The 19,157-nt window shown below is 46.3% G+C and overlaps 1 protein-coding gene across 1 annotated transcript; it reads left to right on the top strand.

Annotated features, from left to right (window-relative positions):
* Positions 1-2,765: 2,765 nt before the first annotated feature.
* fignl2 (fidgetin like 2) lies at positions 2,766-18,580 on the top strand. The gene is made up of 3 exons (XM_079558540.1): positions 2,766-2,913; positions 4,181-4,319; positions 14,662-18,580. Exons 2-3 carry the CDS (start codon positions 4,295-4,297, stop codon positions 16,611-16,613), a joined length of 1,977 nt encoding a protein of 658 aa, XP_079414666.1. The 5' UTR covers positions 2,766-2,913; positions 4,181-4,294; the 3' UTR covers positions 16,614-18,580.
* Positions 18,581-19,157: the final 577 nt, after the last annotated feature.

The following is a 19,157-nucleotide window of genomic DNA, read 5'->3' as shown; positions in this document are numbered from 1 at the left end:
TCTGGAGTGTTGTTTCCTCTTGTACTTCGACCAATGATGATTCTGTGTCACTCAAGAAAATAGCAGGAAATGGCTTGTAATGTGTGTTTAGAAAACATTATGTGCAAAATTTGTCCATGTGCCTCTTGGCTCTGAGTTCAGATCTGTGAGTTCCTTTTGTAATGCTTTGGTTCAAAACACTCCTGGAAACAATTAGTCTCCTGAGGCCGAACCTTTTGTCCACTCTGTCCTTTTAACTTTTCACAGCCTCATTCTTTGAGGCCTATGCAATGTCAGAGAAATGTTGTGTTTATGAATTTTTAAAAAGCATAAGTGCTGCAGTCTGTGTGCCAATGATATCATCCACAAAAGTGGTGTTTCATCTAAACTACTTTGCTTTATTCCATGCTCTACATTGAAAGTATGGCATAAAACAATACTTAATAAAGCTTATTATTTTCTTGACATGTAACTATGTAAAGATAATAATGATCTTTACATAGTTACAAAAACTTAAGTTGAAAACCGAACATTCATTGTAAATGTACAATTGAAAAGTTTCTATGAACTGCAATGCACATTTCTGTTGTGGTACTAAAGATGCTACTGCCTCGACTCTCTTCTAAATACACCATAAATGCAAGGTTGTAAATGTATTTGACCTAATATCTTCAGATGAATCATTCAGCTCAAGCTCAGCCTCCATGAACATTGACCAAATGTGCTCTTTTGCTTAGCTAATCGCCCTCTGGTGCTGCACTGAATGCAGATCTCATTTAATCAAATTAAATATTATCCTGATTCATCAGTTTGGCTCAATAAAACTAGCTGACCCATTGGTCACTGAGCGAACAACCTGCTGGATGTAGGTGTTGAGTTGACGTGTCCTGCTGTCCCAGGTCAAACACAGGCGTGTTGACCTGTAGCCTTGGTCCATTCAGGACGCATTTTCAGCCTGCCACGGTGCTTTTGTCATCGCTCATATCTCTCCATTAACCTCCTGCACAGGCACCTCTGCACCGCACAGAAACCCAGCTCTACTGGAACAAGTGTGAGAGCTCAGGGGAGCTCAGGCTGTCAAACATGCACAAATATCTTAATGTGTGTTCGAGCAGCACACCTGTCAGACTCACTCATGAGACAGGCCAACTCTGCTGCTCTCTGTGAACATGCTGTGTACATGCTGCAACCTATCAAACTGGCTCTTTCTTTCTGTTTTCTCCACTTTTTGGCTTGTTTCGTGTCCTGAGGCCCTAAACTCTTTGTGCTCCAGTAGTGCTGGGCTCAGCATGCTGCCCATGTCCACACACTGCTGCCTCAGCACTAATAAGGCAATAGAGTGATAGAGAGTGCGCCAGAGTTGTCTGCTTTCAACATCCCTACTCAACCATACCCTGAGCTAACCCCCCACAGAGACATCATTAGCAAATCTATGGAGGATCACATATGAGGCCAAACATTAAGAGTCTAATTGTGCTCCTGGACTGGGACTCGCCGCTCTGTAAGTTTTGTAACCACTCTAATGAGTCGCACTTTTTCCTCCAATGGCTTTATTGCCCTACATTCCAATTTAAGCCATGTCACTGACCACTGGGGCATCCCCGAAAATAGCTCGGCCTACATGTCTTACAAAGGACAACGTGTTTCAGAAATTTTTTAGTCTCTGTTTTCTTTTGGTGGATTCAGACGCTTCAGAAGTTGTCAGGTAGAACGGATTTTGGTGCACTTTATGTGGCAAGATTTTTTAATGTTGTTTGTTGGTTTTACCTTTTAAAATAGATATGTGTTCGACTTGATTCCTTTAGAGGTGAAAGTGAATGTACATGTCATCTTAGCCTTTGAGCTGCCCTGAGCATGATTCATATCAGTGAGCCCCGGGCTGTCAGTGCAACCAACACTTTGGGTAATCCTGTCACATGATGCAGCGCATGGGATGCTCCGGACTCCAAACATATGATCACAATGCCCTTTCTATTTCCAGACACTTTCCTCAGCCGGGTGGAGATCGCTGCGTGGTTGGTGGATCTTGTGGGGCAGCTCTACGGGACGTTTGACAGGGGCATGGGCTCGGCGTACCAGGAACAGATGATGTGGCCCTCAGTGTCCGGCTAAAGCAGGCTGACAGCTGTGCGTGGAAACTAGAGCAGCACCTGACCAGCACATCCATGCTCCCACACGGTCAGTGACGAGAAACGTGCGTCACCAACGAAATACTAGGCCAATATTACGAGACAGTGTTTCATTAGGTGTAACTTTCCTATTTAATCAGATGCATAGTTGACACGTAACTTAGCGCTGTCACTGCTCCGGCTGGTTTGTACAATATGAGCCGCAGCAGAAGATGCCTCTGGAGTTTCTTATCAATCTCCTTCCTCAATGCGTTGTTTGGCCACTGGCTGGACTGCATTCAAACACATAAGAATGTTCAGAGACCTGCGGATTGCCAGGCCAATGCATCATACAACAAACTATGCTCAAGGCAATATTAATGGGCAGTTTTTGTTTGCAGAAGGGAGCGTCATCCAAATTTTTGATCTTCACCCTTACGTTTCTTAGCCATTGCACCCATGTCCCTCCTTCGCACCCGCACCACACTGTCCAATCTCCTCAACTGGCTGATGTTGCCCACCCCTCATTCTGCCTTTCTGCTTACTTACTTTTCGCCTAAAGAGAGAGAGAGAGAGAGAGAGAGGAGGGGTGGGGGCCAGTGGGAGGGGAGTGGCGTGGGGGAGGGGTGAGCTCACTGAGTGCTTGCTTGCTGGCTCTGTTGTCACTGGCCAGAGAGAGGCAGAACAGAGAGGGGGCTGGCAGAGTCCACTTGTGCATGTCCCATATGTGTAAAAAAGCCTAGCCGTGCGCACACAGCCCACGGCTCCACTCCGGGGATTATCCACGCGCTTTGCGATCTGATGGAGGGCAGGGAGGCATGAATAGGTAAGCGCACATCCCCCTCGGTCTTCACGCTCTGTCACTGCATGTATGGAAGTTAGTATTATTGCTGCGCAGAGCCTCGTGCTCGGACGGATCTGTGTTTGTTTTGGTTTGAGAAGTTGCGGTTTTCGGAGATGTTTCAGGTGCGACTTGAGATGGGGGGCGGGGTGGGCCGGCGAGTGTTAAAAGTTGGCTGTCAGTGGGAGAAGAGCCGGGACGTCCTGAACATGCAGGGGTTATGGGTGTTGCGTAATTGCTCCTCCAGATGAGCGGCACATGAGTGATTGGAAACGGGCGATACAGTATTCCGTGAGTGAGGCGCCTCTTGTTATATAATAGTCTTAATGTTGTCAACAGGAGCCACTCTTTGGACAATCTTTTCATCTTCTTCTAATTTTATTGACATTTTTATAGCTTTTATGTCTTTCTTCAATGATTTTAGATTGTGTCTTCGATGTGGATGTTCCTTAGATTTATGTGTTTGTTTTGTTTCAATAAAGCTTGTGCTACTTTCTATATTAATACGTTTTTTTTGCAGGTTTCATGCAATCGCTTTTTGTGAGTTCCAAAACTTCACTTATTTACATATGATTTTATTGATGTGAACAATACCCATTTGTCCTAAACAAAAAAAAACAATAGTCTTAAGTTTTTTATGATTTATGTTTTTAAAAAGTAAGTTTTCAAGTTAAAAATGAATAAAATAATGATCTATATTTTACATAAGACACAGGAGTGGCTGTTTATATTTGTATCTCATCTCGAAGATCAAAGTGAGGGCACATCTCTAAAAGGACGTCTCCAACTTATTGCCTCCACTCGTTCCATCTATTTTTTGCATTTTGGCTTGTGCAGCTGTTTGGTCTCCTAAGAATGCGCTCTTTATTGCCCCAGCGCACAGAGTAGTGGTATGCGCCGAGTCCCTTTTTGTCAGGCAAATTTAGAAAGCCCTCTTTAGTGGCTGGACACTGCCGCACAATCAGCTTAATGCTTTGCCCCATAATGAATACCCTTCTGTGTGTGTGTGTGTGTGTGTGTGTGTGTGTGCGTGTGTCATTTGCCCCAACTCTCTTCTTCTTCTTCTTCTTCTTCTTCTCCTTTCTGTGCATGTTCTGGCCACACTGATCTAGGCTTCTCAGGTTGGGCCGTAACTCTATCAGACGCAGCGTGGATTGGGCTCCGAGCGCGAGACCGTTAGTTGACATTTGAGTGTTTTTTTGTGGACATTGTGCGGCCGCCTGTAACAGCTTTGGGCTCTTTTTGTCTTCAGGGCGTTTGTCGTCAGTGGAAGAGCCGGCCAGTGATGGACCACAGCTGGACGCACACAAACCTGAGCTGGCATTCACACGACGGCATTCCTCCTAACTGAGGCCAGCTACACAGAATGCTGAGTCCCATTGTCCCCTATAGTAAGTACTGCACTGTAGCTCTGAATCTTTCAACCAACAATACATGAGGTTTAGTTGGACTTTGGCTAAATCAATACGTTCTAAAAATAGGTCGCAGTTGGTTTTGCTGCCTAAAACATACACTGATTGGTAGACATTGTCAATATTGGAGAAAAGTCCAAACACAAGCAGCTAAAACACAGTCTAACAAAACTATAATTTCAACAGCAGCAAGTAATAAAAATAAAATCTGTAATAAAGTTTTCATGTGTTCCAAAAAATTACATATGAACTTCTAAAATGGCCAAGTAAATGAGTTGTGTTTCCCTGACGCGCTGCGGAAACGCTAAACCCGTGCCCTGGCCCTGCTTGAATGTTTCATCACGGGGCGAAAGGCAGACAGTCGGAGAGGAAGGCGGACGTGGGGAGACTGTGGTGCTGTTGGTTTAAGCAGCAAAAAGCCAGTCATTTTGCCAGTGTCATTTTACCAACACGGTCAAAAGAGACACTACCGCACATGCCGCCCTCCCTTAGCGCCTCTCTCCCCTCCCGTGCTGACCTAATAACTGACGTGTCCAGTCCTGGCTCCCCCTCCCACAGGGCTGCATTCGAGTGCAGCGCTCGGGCTTCTCCAAAACAGCATTGTTTAGTGGCCAGCATGGGGCTTCTGCTTCAAGAGCTCCTTTTTCCCACCTCAAAGGGGCTTTATCGGCATGACAGTTACATGAAAAGAGAGGAGTCGGACACAACGCTTCATTTAAAGAGTATTACTGATTGGAGACTTGGGTCTGCTTTGGTTATGGCTTTGTTAATGTGCAAAATATGAATGGCAGATTTCAAGCCGGTCCGAAGTGTGGGTATGTGAATGTGCCGCCTGTAGGTGTTGAAAGTCATGACGGCATTTGTTTCTGGTATGGGTCATTATAGTCTTTGAAAGAGCCAATGTTATCTTTAAGACGCTGAGCAGATGTACGGGATCTGAGGACAGCGCTGTGTCATAAAAATGAAACAGTGATTGTACATGTTTGGACAAGAGTTATCCCTTTGCTTTTGCAAAAGACGTCCATTGTGACAGCCGCTTTATATGATTTGTGTTCTAATCTAAATGAGCAGCAGAAAAATGTGTTGTTAGTGACTCGGTGAAAGGCAAAGCCACTTTAAGAGCTCACAATGAAAATAACAATAGCACCCGACAAGGATTTTAACCATAGTGAACATATTCCCTCAGCCAAAGTATATGGGCTTGATAATATGTTTTCAAATTGTCTGAGCTGTGTATCTTAGCCTTGGTTTTACCTTAGTAATACCTTAACGACTGTCAGGTCCTGGGTGGTTGGTGTTTTGCTGAGGCTGTTGGTCTGGTTGTCCCATCAGTGCCCTGTGGCCTGGGAGCCCACAGCCAGGACACTCCCTCGGCTGTAGTGGACTGCATACAAGAATGTCACAAACTTCTGGTGAAATGGTTAGCATGCTTTCAGAGCGTCCACTGCTCCTCTGTCAAGAGAACTTCAGAGCACTATATACTGGTCTTTGTGTGAGAATAGCTTTTATGATTTTGAGGCCGAGGGACAATGCAGGTTCTCATGTGCTGTGTCCAGTGTGCACAGACACGCTCTGTTCAGCAGATTGTTTCCATTGCTCCAGTGAAGTGCCATAGTGTTCTAGTGTGGTCCTGTATGTGGCTGCACACAACAGTGTGAGCTGCTCTGCTGTTTGCTCTCAGCCCAGTGACACACAAACACCCGTGTGCGGCTCACTATCTCCCTCTTTAAGACGTACTCATCATTTTACACAGCACCAATTTTACGGTGAGGCACTTTGCATATATGCAGGACATGCGAAGACTCTCATGTCTATGTTGAAATTCTCTTTGTGGAAATTTCCACTTCCCAGGGCGACTTCTGACTCCTGCTTTTGGCATTCGTGGTGCTGCACGGAACAGGTCTATGGGAATGTGTGCAATATGACACATGGTTTAGATTGGTTTCCGTCTGCATTGTTTCTGAGTCATGTTTTTTTTGCTGGTGGGTCCAGCCTCAGTGCCGGCCAGTGCTCATGTCCGGCCGGTCCAGAGGGCTTCAAGCTGGGGCAAGCAGTGGCTGGAGCGGAGGAGTAACCTGAGAGAGATTCCAGGGGCCATGGATACTCCTGGAGGGATTTGGTGCAAAGAATCTGTAATCTGCACTTCAAACACACTCTTAAATCAGTCCCAGGCCGCCAACCCAGGAGTGCCCTAACTCTTGTTGCAGGGGCCCCGCTGTTTCAGCGATACCTTTTCTTTTACAACACGCACACACACAGTACAGGTCTGTCAGATTTTATAGCTCTCCTCTGACTGACCCCGAGCTGCCTCCGCTCCCTCTCTACCTCTGTTTTTGTGTTGTGTACGAGTGGCTTTGTGAATGACTCGTCCAAGTCATGGAGCAGTCTGAAAAGAAAGAAGAAGACGCTGCTTCACGCGAGCCCCCGAAGAAGCAGGTTGGAGGGCTGCACAGGCATTTCCCCATTGTAGGACGAGTGTTATGAGTGGTGCTTTGAGGGGCCAGTGAGGCTCTAGAGTAAACACCCAGCCGTTTAAGTGTATGTGAATAAAAGCACATCATTAGTGGAGGGTGTGAATGGGCCCTAATTAGCCCCCAGCGAGTAAAGGTGTGTGTCCACAGCAGAGGAGGTTAGGGACACAAGGCCATGAGAGTGCACTGGCCCCCGCTCTGTCTGCCAGGGCCCATCAGCTCATTAAGGACATCTCACTAAACATTAAGGGCCCAATTAAGAAGCAAGAGGTGAGCCTCATTTGGATTGCAACACTTCACTGGATTCCTGAGACAGCACATTTCACACAATGAGCTACAATGTCTTTCACAGCTAATTAGTGAACAAGCACACTTAAGAAATAACTTAGTTTAATCGTTATGCCATTAGTTGTATACTGCTCATAAAGAGAAAGTGCTGGTGTGAATATATTGAGTTTTCTGTAATTTGTGTGTACACTTACAGAAAACAACAGTTCCCAGAGCTCCCATTTGCTTACAGACTAATCTCAAAGGGCCAGGATTTGGAAATGAAAGGGCTGTGCAACATGCTCATTGGGAGCGAGGCTGCTGCAGTGATTGCCCGGTAGAGACGGGCTGAAGGAGTGAGATAGAGCAAAGATTGGGCGAGGGAGGCAGATGGAAAGGGTGATTGGTCATCACAGAGCCTTAGGACAGCTGTTCTTTGATATATTAGTGGACACAATGACCTAAAGCCAGCCTGCAGTCACAGAAAATAGGGACCCTGTTTTTCTCGGCAGGAGGGGGTAGAAAACGGGCTTCTGCCATTTGTGGACGTTCGGTAGAAGGGGGGGCAGGGATGAGGGGGGGATGTTTCTAAAATTACGAGCATGAAGTGACGCATCCAGCAATTATTCCTCGGGCTTTCTAGTTTTGGAGAGTGGAGAGAAAAAAGGCTGTGAACTATAAGCTCAGACAGGAGTTGCTTTTGCTGCACTATAATTAGCAATTCTAAACGTGTTTGCCAATTAATCAATGTTTAACAAATGCCTTCATCAAGTAGTTTGGCCACTGCAGCACAACAACACTCCACAAAATTACACACTAATGGCGTGTTTAATGTTGGCCATTTGTTGAATTGGTTTTGTCAACAGAGAAGTTATACATATAGGCCAGTGTGATTCAGTGTGCTGTTGTCATAATGTCCTTTGGCTCTAGTAAAAGTGTATTCGCTGCAAACAGTGACAAAAGCTTCGGTGACAGTGGGACCGAAACAGTCCCAAAGGGGGAACCAAACAAAAAAATAGTAAGTCAAGCTGTCAGTCTGATGCATGGAGGAGCGCAGCCCGCTCTGTCCACAAAAACAGATTCAGAGCCACCCAGAGGACATCTCTCACTGCCACTGCCGGACAGGCCCCTTCCTCTGGGACCGTCCTGTTTGAAAAGCGCTGCGTCTGCTGGTGCTCCGGGCAGCAGGTGTGAAAACTCCCGCACTCTTCTGTTATTACATCTTTTTTGGGCCATGAAAGAGGCAGCAGATGAGCTTGGACGGAGCCACCGGGAGTGTGCCATTTTGTATGTGTTGATTGATGGCAGCTCTGTGACTAATGCATAGATTTATAATAATATTATCTGACAGTGCCTAATTATGCAGAGCCAGTGAGTTGTGATGGGCTCCACAGTATCTCACTCATCTGCTTATTCAGATGTTCAGTTTGGGAGATTTACTTCCTTCAATATGTATATAATATTTGCCATCATTAATTTAACTGCAATCCCGTTGGTATTGTAACATTGTAATAGTGCAATACAAGATTGACAGAAGGATCTAGGTCCAATTATATTTAAAACAGCAATGCTTTACATTCAGAAAAGAAGTTTAGGATATTATTGTACATCACTGATTGAAGTAAAAAAGATAGCAAATACATGGAGATATTAAAGCAGAACTAAGTAACTTGCGTAATACAAGTGTTAATGGGATGACTGGGGGGTTTTTCATCTCCCCCGGTGTCTTGCAAGGAAGCTAACAAGCAAACGGGCAAAGCTAATTGTGGGCTAGCGCCACTTAAACAGTATTTACAGCCAAGTTTGAGTGAAATAAAATATCTCCATTGTGTAATTGGATGTACAATGTCCCTCTCTCCCTTTGTCTTTTCTGTCAGCGTAGTATTTACTCTCATGGACAATTAATGAGTAAAAAAATGCAACATGGTACGACACCTGCAGTGGCGCTTATGGCCTCTAGGGGCATGAATTATTTAGTACCGCTTTAAGCATTAAGACATCAATCTTGCCGTGATAAAGGGAGAATATTACTTATCATTACATTTGTAACTATAAGATTTAAAAATATTAAAGATATGATTCCGCGATGGATGCTAATTCTGTGTCCGTCATCGTGAGGCACTATTTAAACATGATCCAAGCACCACAAATGTTCTCTGCAGTGTGTACCCAGCATACACCGCTGTGTGTGTCTGTACGCCGTGTGCTGGGCCTCACATAATGTGTATTTCACACCAAAGTGAGAGAGCGGCTCCACACACAATTTTCCAGTGTCTCCACCTGCCACTGGGTGAAATGTAGCCGGCCCCTGGATTGGTGTTTTTATGACAGCCCAGGTAGTATGCAGCGCAGGCCTAGTGAGAACGTCCTGCCTGATATTAGAGCCATAAATCACAGTGAACTTGAGAACAGAGGACTTCAGCGGCTCCAGGACGAGATGACAAATCAAGATAACAAACTTATAAATAACACAAGTTCATAGGTTTTGCTTTGCCTCGTACAACGGAGGCTTTGGAGTCGGTACATGTTTGGAAAAAAGTATGGTGCCGCTAAACAAGATAATTCGCTCTACATATTTATGCCCATCCAATAACTCATTGATCAGCTTGTGTTGGCTGAATGCAGAACAGCCCTCGCAGTCACTGGAGCATCAACTTTGTGTTTTATCAGCACAAATATAGCGTATGCCCTTACGCCTAAAGCCACCGTGTCTTTGGTAGAGTTATTGAGTTTCTGTGCTTGGATGTTTATAAAATGCAAAGCTGTTTCATCATTCTAACACAATTTTTCCTTCTTTCTTGGTTGAGATTTTGTTTGTCCGCTGGGGATCAATATAGCTATGCTGATTCTGATTTGAGAGCAACCTTAGAAGCTTTTATTCTGCAAAGCGGTGCCTGTGCAAAACTGCCACAACAACTGGAGCCGCGGCATTCTCGAACGAATTAGACGCCAGAGAAACTGGTTGTTTCCCTTGGACAAGAGGTGACAGGATTTGAAGGGCTATATTAAAGTGGGTTTTAAGAGCATGTGATGTATAGAAGTGCATGATGGAGTGGAGGTGTTGGTAGTTTATTCTCGTGGATGAAGGTGGGGGTCGGAGCTCCTGAATAGCGCCCTGATTGGATTGATCCACTGCTCTTGTTTACAAGCGACCTCCTCACAATCAGCACGGTTTTAACAGCGCACTGTCCCAGAAGGCTTGTTGCATCCGTGTCCGATCTGTTCCTCGGGGCAGGGGGAAACAAAAAAACAAAAGTGCCGGGAAGAGGGAGAAAGGGGAGAAGCATCCTCCAGGGAGCAGTGAACCGCCACCGGAGCCACTGGAGTCTCCGGGCTTCCTGCCAGGATAACGTTTAACCTGACCAATGATACCCCTTTTATAGGAAACCACAACACGCGCTCGAGTACTACAGCCTTTACGGACCAGAGGCGTCTTGAGTTTCAAGTGAGTCGACATGAAATTCAAACTGAGTGAGCGAGCGCGGAAATAAAGGGCCAACGTTTTATTACTTTTATTGGCAGAAACAAAATCAGAAAATGAGCCCGGCGCTTCCCAAGAGCAATAGGGGTCCCATTGTCATTTTAGTGCCTCCTCAAAGTGAATTCGGTTTGAGAGCCCGGGACACTGTCTTCATCACAAACTCCCTCAATAGGATGCAGCTCACACAGGTCCCTCAATAAATCCCTGGCTGACACAAAAGCTGTCAGTGGAGCGCCGCTGAATAGATTAATAAGATTTCCATAATTAGACAGGCCCTTGACAATAGGATCCTTCGGGCTTTGTCTCTGGGCCAACTGGATTGTCCGAGGAGTGCGCGCGTCTGCTGGCCGGCCGCGGACCACAATGGCGGCGCAGACAGTAAGGCGGTCAGCGCACGAACATCTGTCTCTCCTGGGGTTTGGAGTTTTCTCCCACAGTGAGTGTGGGCCTGTGGCGTTTTACACGTAAGGATCTTATCAGGCCCACTGCGGCAAACACTAAGACGATTGGTCAACACAAGCACTTGCAAACGCATTCAACCCAGTCCAAACAGGGCATTTTCACTTGAGGTTTGGTTTGAGATGTTCACTCTGCATCCGAGCAATGACAAAAATGTTATATAATTGGAACCGTTTTAGTTAAGTTCATCAAAATTGCTACATAAATGGATGCAATTACACAATCACTACAATTCTTAAGGCAGTCCAAAATTCTTTGCAAACAACAAAATCCTGTCTCCTCAGTGTCTTATGCATAAAACCTGCTAACCCTGTAGTTTAGATCTCGGTCTCTTGACTTTAATACATAAACCACAAAACAGCCACAATCAAATCAATAATCCTGATCCCAGAAAAGTTGCAATTAATTGTATTTCCAAAATTGTGCAACTCTAATGCTTATTTATAAGGCATGTTTTCTACACGATCCACAATATTCTAATTTAGCGTTTGATTCCGTGCGTATGCTTAATATTATAATTATATGCACGTAGAACACAGGTGCATCAGTGTCAAGCTATTCATTGATTCAAAGTTATTACTTTCTTTACTCTATAATATCTACTGTATTTTCCAGACTATAAGTCACTCCGGAGTATAAGTCGCACCAGCCTTAGCGGCTACCTGGGCATGGAGGCATAGGTGCACCACTGACAAGCCTCTCTCTCAAGCACATTGTTCAAGCACCCATTTGCGAACTCGTTCCTCTAGCTGTGGCCATCTAGCTTTCAGCCTGCGAAGAGTAAGAGTAACCTTAGTTTTTCGCAAGTCCCTCACAAGTCGCTCACTCCAAACTTTCTTTCTGCTACTTGATTACTGTGTTTTTTCTCTCTTTTTTTCCCCAGTGGAACAGGAGCAGCAGATACTGGTACACAAGCCTAGACCGCCCTCTAGCGGCTGAAAATAACAAACGTGAAATTATATATTTTGATATATAAGTCGCACCTGAGTATAAGTCACCCCCCCCCCCAGCCAAACTATGATAAATAATGCAATTTATAGTCTGGAAAATACGGTAATATACCACGTACCAGTACCGGTAACATTGTCAGATAAGGATTGAACTGTGGCTCCTACAATTTAGTAGCTTTTGTTTTCAGTAAAACTACACAAGACTGAATGAGCTGCTCTTTGCTCCACTAGCCTGAGCTTGACCACATTGTCCTGATTTCCTGTGTCTAATCTTAGCTTTCTTCCTGGGCCCCAGTGAATTAATCTAGATGATGGCTCTGATTTAAGCACATCCGTAGATTAAGGCTTTTGCTCAGTTTATTGTGGAGGCCTTGTGCTGCAGAGTCCAGCAGTGGAAGGCAGGGTCTAATTGCTGCTGCCTTGCCTCCCCGCTGTGTCCAGTGCGCTTGAGTGATGGCCTGCCACTCAGCCCCTATCACCTAACCTCCTTCTATGCCCTTAAAATGGATTGTAAAGGCAGTTCAGTATGTTGCAAACACGCTGCCGGTACGCGATAAACTTTGGGCGACGTTCACAAGAGCAAGGATGCATATGGCAAAGAATTGAGTCTTCTAACAGTTTTGTTTGTTGTTTTGCTCTGTGACCCTACATGACTTCAGGCCAGTGCCGTCCATCCTTACTGCTTTTCCAAACGTGATATACAATGACAACTATTTACTGTAGCCTTTGTAATAACTCTTGTGGTGCCTCTTGTAAGACACAAAGCAAAACAGCCAAACTGTCCCTTAAATCCACTTTTAATTTGACCTTTTGCACACTGACAGTGGGTTGTTTTTTCAAGTCCAGCTGGTCTGTACATGAGTCGAAGGGGTGTGGTTCTGGGGGGGGGGGGGTTAGTTAGGGACCCATTCTGTATCGGTGCTACTCCGATGATGGAGTGGACAGCAGTTAGCCCGCCTGGCTGAGTCCTCTAATGTCCGCTCCAGCCCACTTGAAGGGGACGAAGCCTGCTGTCCACTCGCCCCCCCTGCCCAACACCGCCTCACCCCCTCCCCTCCCCTCCCCGCTGCAGGTTTTATGAGCTCCCTTGGGCTCTCATCCATCTCTGTCACACACTGGGCCCATTATTGGGGCTGCTTGCTGCTGCTCACAAACTGGCCGGGCTCGCAGATGGGAAGGGCCTGCAGGACATATACGGTTTCTTACTTGCAGCTCTCAGACAAAGACCTCTGCAAAGTCCGACCAGAATAAAAAAAAAAAAGTGGTCATTTCATTCGGGTGTGGACTGACCAATGTTTCTGTGTCGTCCAGTGTGTCTTGTGCAGTGATGATGGGAGTGTGGTAGGGAAGTTGAACTTAGCTGAATCTCTCGATTGCAAAACATAAATTACAATTCAAATTGCCATCTCGAGACTTCGTGGAAAAAAATGCAATTACTCTATTTTTTTTCTCCAAACTGTGTAGGGGGCTTATATGGCAGCACTTGAACTAGTTTGGCCATTGGGAACTTAAGGCAGTGGATTTGAATATGAAGGACATGATAATCCAGTGGCCATCTGGTCTGACTGAATCTCATCTGACTGAATAAATAACCGGCATAATCTGAAAACACACACGGAGGGTTGACAAGAGAGGAGGGAAAAGACAGAGGCCAAAGTTTAGGAGTGAGCCGTAGCAGTGGATATTGAGATTTGATATAAATGGCAATAAGGCACAGCTCCACGCATGCACACAGGCAGGCGCTTATGAATAATGAATGTTGAGGAGTCCACACTGAAGGGAAAGCAGACCAGTAATCACAGCTTTGGCTTTATTTCTCCTTTACCTCTCTGTTTTCCAGCTTAAGTAGCGCTCACCTCGGGCTGAATCATGACAGTTCAATAATGCCAAGCTATGTGTGGAATGTTAAGCTAATGCCTCAGCAGAAGTAGCGCTGGTCCCCATGAGGTAAATAGGAAGTAGATTTAGGGTAACTTTACAATGCACAAAGGAAAAGAGTAAGCAGCTGTTCTGAATCCTCAAAGTGAGATCAAATCAAATATTATGTAGCTGACATTAAAAGTGATAATTAAGCTACACCATTTTGTGTTGTCAGTGTATTTTTTTTGTGTTAGCTCGGTGGTTGCTCACTGCGTAGCAGCCGTGATCGATCAGACCGGACCAGTGCTGAAGTCAGCCGCACAAACTCACATTCCACTTTCCCAATGTTCCATGGGAGACTGTGCTGATGAATAGCACACTATGCTGCAGTCCCAAACCCAACCCCCTCTTTCTCTCCTACTCTCTCCACACCACTGTCCAGCCGGCGGCCGCTCTTTGGAGCTCTGGTGTACGCTGACTGCTGGGTGGGTGGTAGCTGGGGGTGCAGGGCGGAGAGAGCAGGCATTCATAGCAGCATGCAAAAGGGAGATAACAATAGCTCTTCTGGGAGAGCTGCAGATGCTGCAGGACGTGATGTGTGGGATCTAAAAACTCTCTTGAGAAGCATAAGCCACAAAACAAGACAAACCAGATCAGACCATATAAGTTCTCTGTAACTTTGTGTATTTGATGTAATGCTTGTAAACTTAACAAATCACACAATGCAACCAGTGAGTTATAAAACTGAGCCACTGTTTAGTACATATCATGTCAAGTTAGAAATTACTTTAACGTGATAACGTTTACTAATGTCCCTCATGTCCCCATTCCAGGCCTATTGAAGATGCACTGGACCCCAGAGCATGCCCAGCCCCTGACCCAGTGGCCGGAGCAGCACTTGGACGTGTCGTCCACCACCTCATCGCCGGCACACAAGTCGGATTTGTACTCGAGCCGCAACCGCGGCTCCTACAGCTACGCTTGGGCCAACGATGACATATCTGCCCTAACCGCTTCCAACATGTTGAAGCGCTATGCTGAGAAGTACTCTGGCGTGTTGGACTCGCCCTATGACCGGCCTCCTGTGGGCACATACCCAGAGCCAGGCGCTTTTGGACTCAATGGCCAGAAAACTGAACTCGAGCCCTGGACACTCACACACAGCACTGATGCCCCGTATTCCATAGTGGCTTCTGGGGGACACGATAGTCTGCCAGGCTCTAAAACCACAGCTGCGGGGCCCCCGGGGGCCAGCACTGTGTCTGTAGTTAACAGTAACCTCTCAGATTCTGGCTATAGCGGCAGCAGCTCCTGCTCCAGTGAGTACCCCTCCAGCTACAATGGCACCTATCTCTCGTCAGGCTACTGCCCCCAGCCCAACGCAGCGCTTCCCCCCGCCTCGCTCCACACTCTGCAGTCCACCCCTACACTGGTGCCCAGCTACAGCCCCCCCACACCTGGCTACAGCTACACCCCTGGCACATACCCGTCCCAACCAGGCCTGACATCCAGCTATAGTCACCCTTCTGCAACCTACCTGCCCTCTAGTCTACCCGCCCCCACCCCGGTCCCCACCAGACCTGCAGTGGTTGGAGTCAGTTACAGCTACCAGAGCACCAACCTGCCATCTGAGTCTGGCGGCACATTAAAAAGGAAGGCCTTTGAAATGGGTCTGGAGGATGAAGAGAATGCAGATGGCTCTCGGTTCAGAAAGTACGGCTCGCCTTATGATAAAACTGAGTGCAGAGGAAACGGCTTTAGCGGTGCAAGCAGCACGGACACTCAAAGCTTCAAACCCAGTAAGCCCTCCTCACAGCCCCTGGTCTCCCCACAGTACGGGGCCGGGAACTACAGCCCTCCAGCGGGGCTCACTGGAGAGAATGGAGCCTCTGAACAAAGTTACTCCCAGCACCGTCCCCCGTCCCATAAACGCACAGACGCCCTGAAGAGCCCGGACCTACGGCTGTTGGACCTGGTCAATGGGGAGTTACTGGACTGCTCCCCAGCGCTGGGCTGGACCGAGCTGGTGGGACTGACCCATGTCAAGTCTGCTCTGGAGGAGGACCTGCTATGGCCTGTGCTGAGGCCGAGTCCTGTGGGGAGGCCGCCCAGAACCGTCCTGTTGTTTGGTCCCCGCGGAGGGGGCAAAACCACACTGACTCGCTCGCTGGCCTCACAGTTGGGTGCCTCCTTTTACTGTGTCAGTGGAGTCATGCTGGCTGCCAAAGGGAAAGCTGAGGCTGAGCACATCCTGAGCGCCTTGCTGCAGGTGGCAGGGGCGCGACAGCCCTCGGTGGTGCTGCTGAGTCATGTGGAAGCCCTGGAAGAGGAGGGCCTGAGGCAGACACTGATGTCCGCTCTGGAGAAGGCCCAGCTGGGCTCCAGCGGCTTGGTCATCCTGGTGTGTGCCACTGGGCGGCCCGACCTCCTGCAGGACTCGGTGCACCGGAGCTTTGCTAAGCGGTATCACGTGGGTCTGCCAGACGGGAGCATGAGGAGGCAGGTTCTGTTGCAGGCGCTGGGCCCTCAGAGCTGTGGGCTGAGTGACAGAGAGATGAGCGCTGTCCTGCAGCGCACAGAGGGCTTCTCTGTGTGGGAGCTGATCCAGCTCAGTCAGCAGGCCCTGTCCTCCGCCTCCCCATCAGGAAACCTCCATGGGATCCCCGCGGCCACTAAGCCACCTGCCTTCACAGACTTTGAGAATGCCTTCTGTAAAGTGCGCCCACACAGCACCACTAAAGAACTGGACACATGTTTAGAGTGGAGCAAGATGTACAGCCACTGAGAGCAGCCAGGCTCTGTTCGGACTGCTCCATGACCCAGATAATGCAAGCCTTTGAAATGTGTTTTTGTAATTTCTCATTATGCAGCCAAAAAGAGCCGGTGACAGCGATAAGAAAGAGGAGCAGTTTGCTGGCTTTAGCATGCCACGGTGTGCTACTTTAATTTGCTTTGAAAATATCTGCAATATTTTTCCCCAAAGACAAGAAAGACAAATAGGCCTGGATGCGTGGGATAATGTATTAATTGTTTGGCCTATGGGAAAATCAGAAGGAGATTAAGATCCTGATTAGCCTTGGTCCAGGGCAAAATCAATAATATGTTGCTAGGTGACGTGGTCCAAGATTATGGATAATCAGGGTTCAGGAAATCCTCCCTTTGACTGCGACTCTCAGGATCCTATTTATTGTCAGTTCAGCTCTGTATTATTCTCATATTCAGTCATTGGGCTTTGAAATATAATGCAGTTTGAAGGGCTTCAGCAAATCTGCAGTAAATTACTGTTTTGACCAAAACAAATTTAACCAAATACGCTGCTGCTCTAGTGCTCATATAAAATCCGGTCCTAATCCAAAATCAAATCTTTACAGCATTTCACCAAAACAAGTTGAGAAGTGTCTGCCCTTCACTGGACCAGAACCCCTCGCACTGGTGTACAGTAATATGTACAATATCTACCCTTCACCATGTGATTCTTTCAATCCATGTGTCACATTCCTCATCGTTGCAGAGTCCTGAGATTCTCGCTCATACAACAGTGCACCCCCATCCGCTCAGCCTGTTCATGTACCTTTTGTTTCTAGTGTGTAGTCTTGTTTGAAATGCTCAGGAAGAATTTCTTTACCTCAGAAATATGAAATAAAGAATGTAAGTAATCTTAGGGTCTTAGTAGAGAGGAGCAAGATGAAGAAGCCTGTCTCTTGTCATACCCACTGCAGCTGGGCTTTACCTCGGCAGAGAAACTTGAATATGCTACAAAGAGTAACATTGAATGTACTTCAGGTATTTCAAAGGATATTTGATGCCATAAATCCATGTATTATTATATATGAATATATAAATATCTTTCTTTCTGTTTCCTTATTCTTTATTTTCAGCGTAGTTTATGGTGGAGTGATGATTGTCTAAAAATGTAGAAAACATAAAATATTCCTCCTTTTGTTGGACAAACTGCTTTACCTCTCATGTTTACATGTCCTGTATATGCATGTCTGCTGTAAATATAAAACAATCATCCATGGACCCAAACTCAAGATCTGAGCACAATACCATTCAAGAACAGACAGCAACACATGGTCTGAAGTATTTAGTGAATCCCAAAGTCAAAACTGTTCACGGACATAAGGGGTTCCCTCATGTAGACAATCCAGAGAAAGGCCTCTGCATCCTCTTTAACACGGTGGAAAAAGCTGCTCACTATATTTGACTGTTGCTATGGACCACTCGTATACACACACTGACGTAATATTTCCTTCTGCCCCGTCCCCATCACTCTTTCTCCCCTTTTCTCTCCCCAATGCACTCTCATTAGATTGGATTGCCCCCTGGTCATGAGCCCCAGTGGCCATGTGGCGCTGCTGCGTCCACCCTGCCCCCCTCCTACCTCCCGCCTGGACCCACTCTTGGGGAGTGGAAGTGGCCTGATTGATGTCCGGCAACCCTATATCACAGCACAGCTCCCCTCTCCAGCTGGTGGCTTCAGTCATGCCATACAGCCTGATCAATCAGAGGGAACCCTGCTGTGCACACTGATCACTGTCTGAGCAACGCAAAACAACGCACTTACACCACAGCCTCTGCCTTAGAGCTCTGGATATCACTATTACTCACCCTTAATCCACCTCCACAGCTATAGACTTTTATCATTAACTAGGGCTGCACGGCTTGAAAAAAAGATATTCAGTGACAACAATATTCTAATATGTTTTACTAAACCCTTTCGACACCACATATATTACATAAAAAACATAATTGTGTTGACTGGAAAACAGGATCAAAACAAGGCAACAATGAAGAATCTGGATTAAAACTGAGCTTTTGCACATTTTGAACTTGTCCTGTAACAGTAGCAATTGGCGATATATTGTGCAGCCCTACTATTAACTGTAATGTGTCCAGCTTGTCCAACAAAACAGGTTTTTATTTTTACATGTTTTAATCTGTTGTTGCGGTTTTCGGTTCTTGTACATTTTCTGTAACCATTTCTACCTCATTTTGCGGCATATTGTACATGAAAGTATTTATTTCATGTCTTTTTTGATGTCTCTTTTGAAAATGATAATGTTCTTGAACTGTATTGGTCTACCTCAGAAAAGACTGTATTTTAAGAAAAAGATTATCAACAATATTAAACAGAATTTGTCAGTATTGCACTGCGCCTGCTCCTGCGTGTTCTGTTACTGTGTTACTCCCTTTGTTTTGACCCCAGCGCTGAGGTCAGTGCCGCTGCTTAAAGTGATTGCTGAATCGTTTGAACGTATATAAACATAGGAGACTGAAATCACACTCTGGGCTTTGTGGAGTCAGCAGCACTCACGTGTGCTTCATC

The sequence above is a fragment of the Gobius niger genome, assembly GCF_951799975.1.
Source record: "Gobius niger genome assembly, chromosome: 6".
In the NCBI taxonomy this organism is placed as follows: Eukaryota; Metazoa; Chordata; class Actinopteri; order Gobiiformes; family Gobiidae; genus Gobius; species Gobius niger.
The sequence above is the reverse complement of the archived record's forward strand: the minus strand, read 5'-3'. Positions and strand labels throughout refer to the sequence as shown.

Excerpts from the sequence above, each read along its gene's own strand:
- fignl2 (XM_079558540.1), top strand. The coding sequence starts at position 4,295 with ATGCTGAGTCCCATTGTCCCCTATA. Across the intron at positions 4,320-14,661 it reads GAGTCCCATTGTCCCCTATA|GCCTATTGAAGATGCACTGG; the intron begins GTAAGTACTGCA and ends TCCCCATTCCAG.